The following is a 13667-nucleotide window of genomic DNA, read 5'->3' as shown; positions in this document are numbered from 1 at the left end:
AACAGCTTTACTCAAGAAAACCTTTGATCTGTAAGTGGGTCTGTGGGTTCAGTCTTGTTTTTATTCTGTAATTATTATGTTTTTATTTTAGTTATTTTTTTTTATAGAGTTCAAATTGGCTTTTTTAAGCTGTCGTGAATGTCATTTTTTGATAGAAAGGCAGGGTATAACTCAAATAAGATAATAATCCCCTCAAACCCATCTAGGTTGGTGGTTTCCAGAGCTCTGCCCCATAGGTTTCTCAGGGCAAGTTGAATGAGTTGTAAGTTGAAAGGTTATGTGCAGTTTAAGTGGTCTCTTCAGAAAGTAGATGCAGCTCAAGGCCTTACGCTGTCATCAGTCAAGGGCAGGCATTTTCAGTGATTTCATGTTATGTTTTCAGTTCTGTAATCTAAGGACTCATCTGAATCTGATTGGCTGAGACTGAGGTTAGCAGGTAGTCTGTGTTCATTCTTACAACCAGGTGCATGATCGATGTGCTCATCGCATGAGGAATATGATTGTTTGGTTTGACTCTAAGAAATAAGTTAAAACACACACAGGCTCTTCACACTATCAGCAGGGCTATCCATGTCCTGTATGAAGGAGACCAAAATCCACATGCAGAATGAATTATGGAAATCACTACAGTGGCCACTGTCCAATGTGTTACTAATGTTCATCTGTTAGTTTTGCACGCAATGCATTTCTATTCTTACCTGTATTTTCCCATGTTATTTTGCAGAGAGAGGATGCGCCAGTCCGCAATGTTTGAGTTGTGCCAGGGGATGCACCAGATCAGCCTTCAATTCGTTCGCTTGCAACTTAGCTTTGAGGAGTATACCATAATGAAAGTTTTGCTGCTGTTAAGCACAGGTAGGTTTATCACTTAATTTCAGTTCTAATTGTTAACTGCCCCTAACTTGTCCCACAGAAAGTCCCATTTCTGGAACACTACCAGCGGTTCAGTTACACCTGTGGAGCTTTCCACAGGTGTAACTGAGACCTGTGGGGCAGATGCAGCCTTCCCCAAGTGGAGAGGCACTTCCACTCCATCCAAACTCCATTCCAACCACTGTCTGAAGGAGCTGGGTCTGCCCTGCCCATCATTATTTTGTTTGTGTATTTTATTATATTGTGATTTTATTGTTATTATATGCTGCTTTCTTGCAAACTGCCCTGGAAACACGGTTGAAGGGTGCTATTTTTTTTTTAAAGTTACATAAACAAATGGAAGTATCTGGGTTGTAGTTCATCACAGATCTAGAAGGATAATTCAGTTTCCTAGGTGCGAATACCAAGAGGTTAAGAGCAGGGGGCATCAGAAAACTAGGATTTTTTTTTCAGCATCCAATTCATCTTCTGACATTAATGACTAAGAAACATTCCAAGAACAAGTTGACATGGAGGGTAGTGTGGTAGGAGTGGAAGGGACAGAAAACCTGCTCTACGTATATCTCAGTTTTACCAAAAAGCAGTAAATGATATTTCAAAACTGTTATAGGAGGGATGACAAACGGTAACTAAAGTTGGTTCAAATACACCAAATATTCCATTTGCAAATGGAGGCACAGTTCCAAATAATACCACCCATATATTGTGTTTTAATATTTGAGCTTGTTTCAGTATTTTCTGTTTAATCATGTGACCAGCTGGACTTTGATTAGAAACTTGAATGTCAACCACATCAAGGACGTTTCTCTCAATAAACGTGGAAGAAAAACCACACATTACATCTCAATTGTTTTCTTGCTTTTCTCCAGCCCACAGAATAGGGAAGATTGCCAGTTGCCTTGCCACATTTAATAATCAGAATGAGGAGCAACTGGGCAGATGTTCAAAAATCTGAAGTTTCGATTGTGTTTCTGATTATTGCAGTTTTATATATTTAATCCTGATTGATGTTAGTGTAATAATTTTCAGATTTGCCTGTAAAAAAAGCATTCACTACTGCTTCACACATTTATTTGGTGCCAACTTTATCTAGGCACTGTGCAGAACATGGAAATGATATTTATAAAAATGGGGTATGCGGCTTGTGTCTGATCGTGCAAACCTGAAACCCATGGGTCTTTTATACATGCAGCTGTATGTAGAAAGGGCTTAAACCCTTGTATAATAGGCTTGCATATCAGCTAAAAATAAAAATGAAACTGGGAGGGACTGTAAGGTGGAAATGGCTAACCACTGGAGGATTTGCATAAAAAGGAGAGGGAGTGGTAGTGGGTTAATCAAAATATGAGATGTGAGACACAAAGCACTCATAGACTTGTGTTGCTGCCTAAACTATTTTTTGTTGAGTACAATTTTTATGAATGAAGGATGGGGTAATACTGCATAGTAACCAGGGCCCAGGCCGCCTCCCTCTCGAGCGCGCTCAGTGGACGATCTTGTAGTTCCATCTGCTGTTGAAGCTGGTCTCGAGCATGTGCCCCTTGTTGGTGACGGTGAAGTACTTGGGCCCTCCAATGGGAGGCGTGCACCCTGGGAACAGGTTGTACTTGCCAGCTGGATTAGTCTCCTACTCGATGCTGTAGGTGACCATGCAGTGGGCCTCCTGCTTGAGGTAGGCGTCGACCGTGAAGTCGTTGAGGCTGGCCTCATTGTCGATGGTGGTTTTGGTGCCGACTAGGGTGGGCTGGGGCTGAATCTTGATGAAGATCGGGGGGAGGCACTGGCTGAAGGCCATGGCCCCGGTGTGGCTGATGTCGCAGTGCTGGTGCTCCGACATGGGGCTTCTTGCTCCAGATGGCCCTGGTGTAGCAGATGGCTGGGTCATTCCAGCACATCCCGGGCAGGAGCGGCATGCCGTCCCCGAAGAGCTCCTCATAGTTGGTCTGGTAGCAGCTGCTCTGGTTCCCCACTTTGTTGATGTGGTTGAGGTTGGTGGGCAGCCTCTTGCCGGCTCCCACGCAGCTGTGGTTGCCGTGATGGACGGGGTTGCCGTGGTCTTCGTTGGCCATGTTCTTCTCGGGGTCCAGGATCAGGGATTTGTTTGGGTAGTAGTGGCTGGAGTTGGCGTTGATCATGGGTCGGCCCGGGGTAGACATCCATCATGCCCAGGTAGGTCTCCTGCATGACATCCAGGATGGCCGCCTCCACCCCCGCCTCGGCCGTCCCCTCCATGTCGCAGTCATCGTCCATGGCCTCCGCCGAGATCGGGGCGTGGTGCCACGCATCTCTCCCTGACAGGCTCGGCCCTGAGGGGAAATAAATCCTGTACATGTGCTTCCAATCCCTGGGTTTGATCTCGGAAAACTGGGGCTGGTCGAAGCTGTACTCATTGCCCTGCACGATGTGGCTGGAGGACCAGTGCATGGCGTACTGGCCCAGCAGGGGGTTGCCCCCCCACCTACGTAATAGGCCGGCCTGGACAGCTTCCTGCCCTTGTGCTGGGGGAAGTGGTACTCGTAGGAGAAGGTGCCCCCCGGGCGCAGGAGCTGGTGGTGCTGCATCTCAAGCACATAGAAGGGCTCAGGCGGGTTCTTGTGCACAGGTTAAATACTAGTGGTTGACTGGTGTGAAATTTAAAACCCCACCCCCAATCCCAGCCTATCTATCCAACATCTCATTTTTAAAAATAGTGGCTGAATTCTGCAAATACACATATAAAATTATGACCATATTCAAAAAAGTATGAAATAAAAAGTACAACAGGTGTTTCAACACAACTCTAGCTTTCAGATGTGTATGTAAATAATTTAGCAGCAGGTGACAAACAAAACTGCAAACCAATAACTGCGCTGGGAGAAGTTATTAGTCAATCTTGGTTTGGGGGAAAATGCCTGACGGGAGGTAAATGGCACATCATGCATTTGAATGGGAGCCTATTTGGGCAAACACTGGGCAGGAAGAGGAAGGCATTATAATGGGCCACCTGGAACAGCTGCACTGAGTTGCGCTCACGCTACTCCCAGGGAAAGGACAGTAGTAGACGGGAGCGGAGACTGCGTTTCTGTGGACTTCAAGCAGTTTTCAAGTTGCCCAGGGACGAGGCTTAAACCTTCTGTAAAGTTGATGATTTTATTCCCTGGCTCACTGGGGGCATTGTTATATACTGGGCAATTGATCTGTATTGGTATTTTTTCAAATTGATCTGATCAGTATTTTTTCAGGGACTACTGACTGGCTACAGGATGACAGGCTTTTTGCCTTCCTTACAATGATACATTTATTTATTTATTTATTTATTACGTTTATATCCCGCCATTTTTCCTCTTTAAGAAACCCAAGGCGGCGTACATTATCCTCCTTCTCTCCCGTTTTATCCTCGCAACAACAACCCTGTGAGGTAGGTTGGGCTGAGAGTCTGTGACTGGCCCAAAGTCACCCAGTGAGCTTCCATGGCCGAGTGGGGACTAGAACCCGGTTCTCCAGGCTCCCATTCCAACACTCTAGCCACTACACCACACTGGCTCTCCAAATTATCTTCATTTTTGGCTACTGTAATATTACAAATGTGCTGTCACAACTGGCGCTTGACAGCAGGGGCCCAAGCACAGAGGGAGGATGCTACCTGCACCCATTAGGGAAGTCTTCTTAACATTCTCTGGGAACAGTATGTTTTCCTGGGACAGTTCTACTGCTAGAAAGGTAGCCATGTCCCCAGTGTGAGAACAGGGACAAAGCAATGCCACACAGCTGCTTGGCCCTGTGCTAGCTGAAGGGCTGAGATATTTCATCGCTTCTTGGGACTTTGCCCCCTTCTTCCCTACAACCAGGTGTTCTTGTTATGCGGTTCTGTTCCAATGAAAGCTGACATGTGTAGTTGCCAAAGTATTGTGTATGTGAGCAATGTTCCTCCCTCCATCACTCAAATTGCAACAATTAGCTGGATCCCAAGCAGAGAATAGAACTGTTTGTTTACTTTCTACCAACATCATATATGGAAGCATTCAAAACAGGATAAACTGCTAACCCACGTCAACAACCTTTGCAAACATGTCTGTGCCCTATCCAAACCAAAAGGATGTTTTATACACTAACGTCCACATCCAAATATCTAAACATGATATGCTATGGCATTTATGTGTAATTGTTTCAGCATTTACAGATCCATCCAATTAACATGATGAAACTATGTGTTCTTTAAAAATTTCTGCCGTGATATTTTTTGATGGTCCAGTCAGTACACAGCTGCGTGTATAAATGAAGGGCGGTGTATACGTGTGATATAATACAATAAATAAAGTAAGCAAGTAAATCTTGGTTCAGTGCTAAGCATCTCTAAACTTAACAACCATTGTGCTTCCTGTTTCCCCTTTGTAATGGGAAGACTGGTTTTCAGAAGTCCTATACCACTACAATGCATATAGGCAAAAAGCTGGCACCACTGTTGAAGAACTCTGTCACAATACCCTGCATTAGGTGCAGGCCTTGCTTGTGTGTGTAGCCATTCTGGGAGCCACTATCGATGCCTGTTCTCTCCTGCAGCACCATCTCTCTCTGCTTTTTCTTAGGCACTGGTTGACTTTATTTCAAACCCCGCTGTCGGCGGGAAGGTTGAGACTTGTGTGCATGTGGAGCAAGCTTTTAGGGCTACAGGTTTCTATTTGCGTGTTTGTTTTTTGCGTCTGTGTGCAGTGGTGCGTGGCGCACACGGAACCTGAGACTCTGCCTAAAATAATATTGAAATAAATAAATCAAAATGAGGAGGACCAATGGCTGAAAGTGTATCAGAGAATTTTATGCACATTAGCTTGAATAAGGAACAGCATTTCAGCTGGTTCAGAAAGAGCAACCTACTCGTACTCCTTTTTTTTTTATCAAGATGCCAGGTAATGCCATGTGACAACATAAACATGACCAGAACAGCGGCTGGATTGGGTTGGGCAGGAAAGCAACACTAGAAGATGTTGAACTTCTGGATGCATCCTAGGACAGAAAATGCAGACCTTGCTAAAATGTTTAAGCAAAAATATCAACTTCCAAAAAATGCGTTTATTCTGCAGAGCATGAGAAAAAAAATTTCCACTGTAACATGACTGTTCAACAATACATTCCAGCTTAAAAGCATTATTTGACTGCCGAAGTAAGATGGTGATGGTGGTGGTGGTGGTGATGATGTTTTTCCACCCCTAACAATACAGTTTAAATTCATCTTTAAAATATGAAATAATCATAGGTTATTTCATATTTTCCCAAAAGTATTAAGCATATGTAATCTTAGGAAGTTCAATAACACTTGTTTGCCTTCTAGGAAGAAAATTCCACCTCCTTCCTCTGTGTGTGTGTGCACGCATGTGCGTGCACACGTATGCCCTCACACATGTATCTCACACATGTATTTGCTCTTAGGGAAAAGTGGGCAAACACATACATTGTATTTTTAAACCTTGCTTCTGTCATACTGTGCTCCAACTAGGCCTTATCCATACATTCACCTGCAAAGAACTCTTACAAAACCTCAATGGGTTTATGCAACTAGCATATGTACATAGTGTGCAAGAACTATGGAAACGACATTGCACTCATCATTAGGGGATGACCTTGCAGTAACACAGTGTCTTTCCATTAAAATATAACAGATAGTTGAATAATATAAATGTGTACTCCTTTCATTATAGTTCCCAAGGATGGCCTCAAGAGCCAAGCTGCATTTGAAGAAATGAGGACAAATTATATTAAAGAACTGAGGAAGATGGTAACTAAACATCCAAATAGTTCTGGGCAAAGTTGGCAGCGATTTTACCAACTCACAAAGCTACTGGACTCCATTCACGATGTAAGTAATTGGCTTGACACTATGGAGGATACTCTTACATAAAGGAATCAAATAGACAAATCCCCTGACTGAAGTTAACTGGTATGAAGATGAAGTATTAATACAAGACCTGCTCACATTTTACAAAGTTGGCACATGATGGAGGAACTTGATGTGACACTGATCCGGTGGTTGTTGCATTATGCTCCCTGTAATGTTTAGTAAAAGTAATGTATAACACGATATCATGTTCTCACACCATTTATTCACCCAACCTTCTGTGACAACAAATAAAGTGAAACAAAGGATGCAGAAACGGACAGTACGATCACACCACCCCATGCATTTTCCTTACTAAATATTATAGGGGGAAGAGGCAGTGGGATTTGGGTTGCTGGTTTAAGTAGCAACCAAATGATAAGTGTCACTTCTAGTTCCGTTCTAAGAGGAAAACTGTATAGAAAATGTAAAATCTTCTTTTTGGGCCAACTGGATGTGAAATTGGTCTCCTAACACATCTTTCTATAAACTGGGGGAAATAATTTGTTAGGTAATGTTCTGCAATGAACAGTATTGGAAGCTGCCTTTAAGTCATCGGATGGTTTAAACCAGTCCTTGCCAGAATGAAAAGTACATGAACCATGTTCAGAGCTAACCTCATGAGTCAGTGCAAATCGATTTAAAGTGTTGGACTAGAATTCCATTGAAATGTAACAATATCCTTATGGATTTTAAAGATCTTCATATCTGAAACCACGTTTTGAAGTGTTGTTGCTGCCCCTTTCCCTATGCAAGTTGCAGTTCTCAATAGCCCTTAGCTCTGAGTAGTCTAATTGAGGTCTGTGAAATTGGGTTTTTTTTCACAGTATGGTGATTTGTGAATAATATCTTCCATCTTTTCAAAGAAATTACAAATTGCTTTGAACCAGAATGAGTCAGTCATATAAGTGTTTTTGATTTCAGTACTAATTTAAATGTATTATTATTGACATAATTCCCAATGTATTCTCCTATGGGATTTTAGTTTCTTTATAGCTTCCATATTGTGGAACCACCAGTTACATGAGGACAGTCTGCTGTTAAGCATCTCTTTAAAAGCTGTTAAATTGTATAGCAAGAGCAAGCAAGCTCCTCTACTTCATTGTTATGATGTAGCAGGGAAATACACTTTTGCTACAGATGCTGCGCTCAGAATCTTTGGCCTCGGTGTGTGAGAGGCCGCATATAAATGTGCCTCTTTGTACTTGACTGGTTTATTTGTGAAGACACAGTACAGTATGGTGCATTTCAGGTCAAATCTGTATGAAAGCCTAAGGTCTGTTTACAGAACATACATATGGAATTATTTGTCAAGTAATGTGCTGTTAATTAAAACACTGAAAAATCTCGGTGGGAGTCAGAGTATTATTAGTACTGAAGTAACAGATAATTCTTTAGAGACTGGCTTTTGCTTTTGGGGAGGGGGAGTAGATGTTTCTCTGCTAAACATCAGCTAGCTCTGGAAACCAGATTAAGTCCTTGGATTAAAGCCAGTAGAGAGTTGCACTGAAGTCAGTGAATCCAAGTCAGCATCAGCTGAAATAGTTCATGTTAAGTGGGTTGTATAGCAGGCTGCCTGAAACTTGGGGTGGTGTGTTTGTGTGTGAGTAAAAGTAGTGGGATGTGCTTTCAGAAACAACTAATTACATTCTTCATACATAATTGGACAGATTTTAACAATGAGAAAAAATGCCCTTATTTGTGGGTCATTATACTGCCTAAAATGTGTTGGGAGGCCCTCCTACAATCAACTTTCCAGGTGGCCCCCATCCCTGTGTTGATGCATTACCATCAGCTCCACATGTAGGTGACAGCACACAAGAAATGGGCCAAAATGAGAGCTTGTGCAAAAGTTTGGGCAGGATGTAGTATAGTTCATTAACAAGGTTCTACCACCTCAACATGAATGTGGAAGATCACTTGTTTGGAAGTACCAACACATTAGAATCCCTGTGCATGTGGAAACTTAATGTGGTAGGGAGAAGTAGAAACTAGTCTCCTGAAGTAAAAACAAAACCTCTGGGAGGATGATACTGCATGCTGTCTTGTCTGAATTCTTGAACTGGATCTGAGGCAGCATCTCTCTCAGAGGATAATATTATGTAGTACCAATAGTTCCCCAAAATTGTAACGCCTACTAACTTTGTTGTCTGGAATAGTCTAAGGGACATACGTAATATGGGAACTGAATTATGGAAAAGTGGAACAGAAATATTTTAAATAAGATGACACAGTTCTTATGGTGGTACTTTATAATTTAGGAAGCACTAGCAAAGGGAAATGTTTTACATTACTCGGTAGTTTTAGCTGGTCTTCTACCACATGGTGAACATATGTGACTGCAGGAAAGTGCCAAGATGAGGAAAATATTTCCTGCAAGAAAAGGTAAGCAAATAAGAATTTAAAAACATCAGCAAATTTATTTACAGAGCCCCTAAGCACTAAAAACAAAATGAAGCAATTATTGAACAGCTTGAATTCAGACACGCAGAGGTCACAGTGCTGATGAAGCCAGATTTCAGCTGATTTAGGCCCCATAAAGTCAGTGGGACTAACATCTCAGCGCTACATATTTACTCTAGTAGTCCCTCACTGTGGCACCAGCTTAACAGCATTAGTAGAAGATGCTGTACTAAGATGCTGTGCATAACCTGTACTAAATGCTTCTTGCTTGCACAGCAGGTTGTGGATTGGGGTTTTAAATAATTTTAAATCTAAGTACTTTGGCGTGGCCATTTGGAGTTTGTATGTGTCAAAACTATAACTAGTGTTCTCATAACAGTGTTTTTAATTGGCATAAAGGGAATTCCTCAACATGCAAATAAAGAGAATTATGAGTTGATCACTGTATATAGTTGAAAGAGTTGGGGTCCTTTTCCACCCATAACTGAAGGGTTATGTGGTCACACACACCCAAACCTAGTCAGTGCATGGTGTGCGCAGGCAGTAGAAATGCATGCATGCTACTTGGGGTGGAGAGAATGAACGACCACTTCTGCTGATATTATCTTGCTGATTTAATTGAAATATGCACATTCCCACACATCATGTATCTGAAGTACTTAGTAACTACAAAAACACAATTGCTTAGGGAGAAATTAAGTGCAACCTGTATACTGAGTGATATGTAGAACGCTGTTTTGAGAAGTCTGCAGCTGAAAGCTGACTTCATTCATGTCCTACCCAGTATCAAGAAGACTTTTTTTGTGAAAGAGAAATAGAAGTCACCTCTCACTTTATCTGTGACTATGACCATTGAGAACATGGGGAAAATTTACTCCTTCGTGCAGACTCCTAGGATGTAGGTTTTTAGCAAAGGAGCTCCATAAGCATCGGCCGGTTTAAAGAGTGGATTGTCCAAGCAGGTAGCATAAAGTGGGAATATATCTTACATCTGTTTATACTTCAAATTTTAAAATCACATCTGTTTGATATTGGATAAGATTAAAAACATATCTCCATAATCTGTTCAGCAAACAACACTCTCTGGTTTTTAAAAGGTCATCAGCAGTCTTTATCTCTGTCCCATTGCAAGGTTTAAAATAACACACGTTCTGTTTAACAGCCACACGAATCAGGAAATCTCAGACTCATGCCCTTGTACTGTCAATATGTGCAGTAGTATGAACTATGCTATTACTGCTAAATGTACATTTTTAATTTCCTGGACGTTGTTGATTATACTATAATTCCAGAGGGGTAGCTGTGTTAGTCTGTTGTAGCAAAAACAACAAAGACTCTTGTAGAGCCATAAAGACTAGCAAATGTATTCTGCCATGAAGTGGCACTGTTCATCAGCTGATAATTCCAGACATTAGTAACTGTGCACATGGACATGATCCTCAAAACACTTGAGAGTAATCACATAGTGCGATTATGGGGGGAGTGGCTTGATGCTTGCACATTTGCTCAGCAGCCAGCAGAATATACCATATGTTAAGTTTGCAGAAGACCTGGTAAGCCTTTGTAATTGTTCTTCCTTGGCCGGATGGCTTCTCATTCATCAATAGGGATCCCTTAATTCTCTAAGGCAGCCGCCCCAACACGGTCCTCTTCAGGTGGGTTTGACTACCACTCCCAGCCATGCTGGCTGGGGCATGCTGGATGTTGTAGTCCAACTCATCTAGAGAACACCGCGTTGGGGAATGCTGCTCTGTAGTCCCAGCTGGGTGTTGTGTCTTGGCCCCAGCCTTTCAAAGATAAGCTGGGATAGTGGAACACATTTATACAGCTGTATGCATTTATACAGCTGTAGAGCTATACCAAGTTTATATCTTCCCTTTTGTCTTTACTTCCAAACCTAGAGTGGGTTATAATAATGTAAACCGGGGGAGGGGGAATGTGTGGCCCTCCAGATGTTGGTGGCTTTAACTGCCGCCAGCCCTGGCCAGCATAGCCAATAGTGAGGGCTGATGGCGTTGCACTCCAATAGTACCTGAAGGGCCACACAGCCCCCATCCCTGCTGTAAACAAAAAGCCATGAAAATAACAACACAACAAATAAGGATAGGAGAGACTGAGTTAGCCTAGAATTGGTTTGCAATAGATCCACTTCTGTCCCAGGAATGGCACTTGGAAGAATAATATAAGCATGTATTTTGAATAGGCGATTCTGGTCCTATAGGCAGACTTCATTCCTTGTCACTCCAGAATAGACACCTGCATTTCTGTTCTCACTTACATTGTAACACCTCTTAGAAGATACGTATGTGTATTGTATCTTCCAGAATTGACATCAGATTAATTCTAAGCCCCTTTGTGACGTTATAGGAACCCCATGGCATGGCATGGCAGCAGTGCTGGCTGGCTAGTTCCTTGCTTGGCAAATACAGGGCAGAACGTTCTAGAATGCATTGCTCAACCCTTTTGGTATAGACTGATGCAAGCACGTGGACTTGACATCTCAATACATTATGTGGATTCAAACTTATTTCCTTCTCTGATATGACATACTTGGCAGGGTAAAATCAATCTCAGTTGAATATTCGGATTAACGGAGCCTTTGCTTCTTTGGGAAATCAAGAGTATACTTTGAAAATACTGAAAACTGAATTACCTAAACTATGGGTTTCGACATACTGCAGTATTCTGATGCATTCTTCACCATCCATCTTTACATGATGCTGCCAAACCAGAGAGGCAGTCAGGCCTTTCTCACTATCGGCTATAGAAAGTGAAAGTGTTGCAGAACACTTGCAGAACATTTCTCTTCCATAGCAGGCAGTGCAGACATAATTCCTGGTGGGGTCCTCTAGATTCTCTTTAGAAATCTCATAATTATCCTTTATAGAAGTCCTCATTTTTTCATTGCAACATTGATCCTATGTACCCTCTCTTGCTAGTGTTCAAAATACCTTGTTAATGCAGAGGAGGAGGAGCTATTGAAAATGAGGTTCATCATGCAGAGATATGCCAAGAAGAGTAGACTATTCAGTTCCTGTAGGAGGAAACAAGTTAAAGGGGGAAAAAACCCTTTTGAAATAATATAGTGTGGCATTTGTTAACTTTCTACATTAGTACCATGGCTTCTGTTGATAAGCAGAAAAGTTTCCTTGATGAAAAGGTGCACAAAGAACAGCTAGCCACTTTGCATTTAGCTCTTTGGAGAGAAATGTGTTTTAGAGGGAGAAAGTTAGCAGTTTTGTTCCTTATTTTAAAAAAGATGTGCTTAATATAGTTAAGATAGAACTACACATTTGAGTAAATGAGCACGAACTCTGTGCACAAAAGTTCAACTAGACACATGTATGCAGACCATTTTGTGGCCACATACCAGGAGAAACTCCCACTCTTACCCTATTCCTGTCTTCAAGAGATTAATGGCAGGAATATGCCATTGCATGCTTCTTTTATTTTTTAAATAATGATATTTTTATTACATTTAAGAATATGTTTTAGGAAAGGAGAACACCCTTCAGTACTAATATAATAGCTTAGAGGCTTGTATTAGTGGGAAAACACAATTCATGCATATAGAATCACAGAATCATAGAATCATAGGGCTGGAAGGGGCCTACAAGACCATCGAGTCCAACCCCCTGCTCAATGCAGGAAGCCTGACTCCCAGGCGGTTTCCCATCCAACTACTAACCAGGGCTGACCCTGCTTAGCTTCTGAGATCAGATGAGATCAGGCACATCCAGCCCTTTGTGATTTCAGAAATTTTAATACACAAGACATTCAAAATACTATGGGAAGGTTAAAAAAAAATCAAAAGTGAAGCTCATCAGGTCCCATCATTCTGTTTTAGGTGACTGACAAAACCATGGGGGTTGGATCTAAATTTAGCCGCATTTAACTTGGCTGGCAGAAGCGTACTTTCCCACCCCCTCTTCCCCACCACAGCAACTTCCCCCAAATCTTACTTTCTACAAAAATCCTACATTTTTGGTGATCCCGCCAAATCAGTTGAGGGAGCTTCTTTGAGTGGAGTTCCATTTACAGAAGGTGCCTCGTCTAATTGCTGGGAATTTCCCTGTTCCCCCACACCTCAGCCTCTGCTGTTCAGGGTTTCCTGACCCTCTCTAGAATTTTCAGAGTCCTGGAGAGGCTGCTGTGGGAAGGAGGGGGCAGAGACTGCTGCATCAACCAGCCTAGTTGCACATCCCTAAATCTAGATCCAACCTGTGGATATTTCACAAGGTCTTTGATTGAATATTTAACTGGTTTATTTTTAATGTTGCCCTAGTTTTGACTGCTGTCCCTAGGGATTATTATTGTTGTTGGTTGTATTGTGTTATTTTGGCTTTTTGATTGTTCTCATTAGGAATTGAGATGTATGTATAAAGAGTTGGATCCCGCTTTAGTCTCATGTGATGGGGCTGGTGGAAGGAGACCTTCCTGCTCTTGCCACCTTCAGCTCCTGGAAATTGGATCAGGAGGCCCTGCTGAATGGTGTGTGCCGTGGTGCAGGGGAATCCTCAAAGAATCAAGGAGAGGCACTTTC

The 13667-nt window shown here is 42.2% G+C and overlaps 1 protein-coding gene across 8 annotated transcripts in view; it reads left to right on the top strand.

Annotated features, from left to right (window-relative positions):
• NR3C2 (nuclear receptor subfamily 3 group C member 2) overlaps positions 1–13667 on the top strand; it is a 205337-nt gene that overhangs the window by 187101 nt on the left and 4569 nt on the right. For all 8 annotated transcript variants that reach the window (XM_084856235.1, XM_084856236.1, XM_084856237.1 and 5 more), the window contains 2 exons: positions 725–855; positions 6546–6703. In XM_084856235.1, the coding sequence (XP_084712361.1) occupies positions 725–855; positions 6546–6703 (289 nt within the window). The remainder of the gene's footprint in view (positions 1–724; positions 856–6545; positions 6704–13667) is intronic.

This window comes from Heloderma suspectum, chromosome 5, assembly GCF_057233095.1.
Source record: "Heloderma suspectum isolate Gila_16-S chromosome 5, 16-S_ref, whole genome shotgun sequence".
NCBI lineage: Eukaryota > Metazoa > Chordata > Lepidosauria > Squamata > Helodermatidae > Heloderma > Heloderma suspectum.
This window is presented reverse-complemented; position numbering and strand designations above follow the sequence as displayed.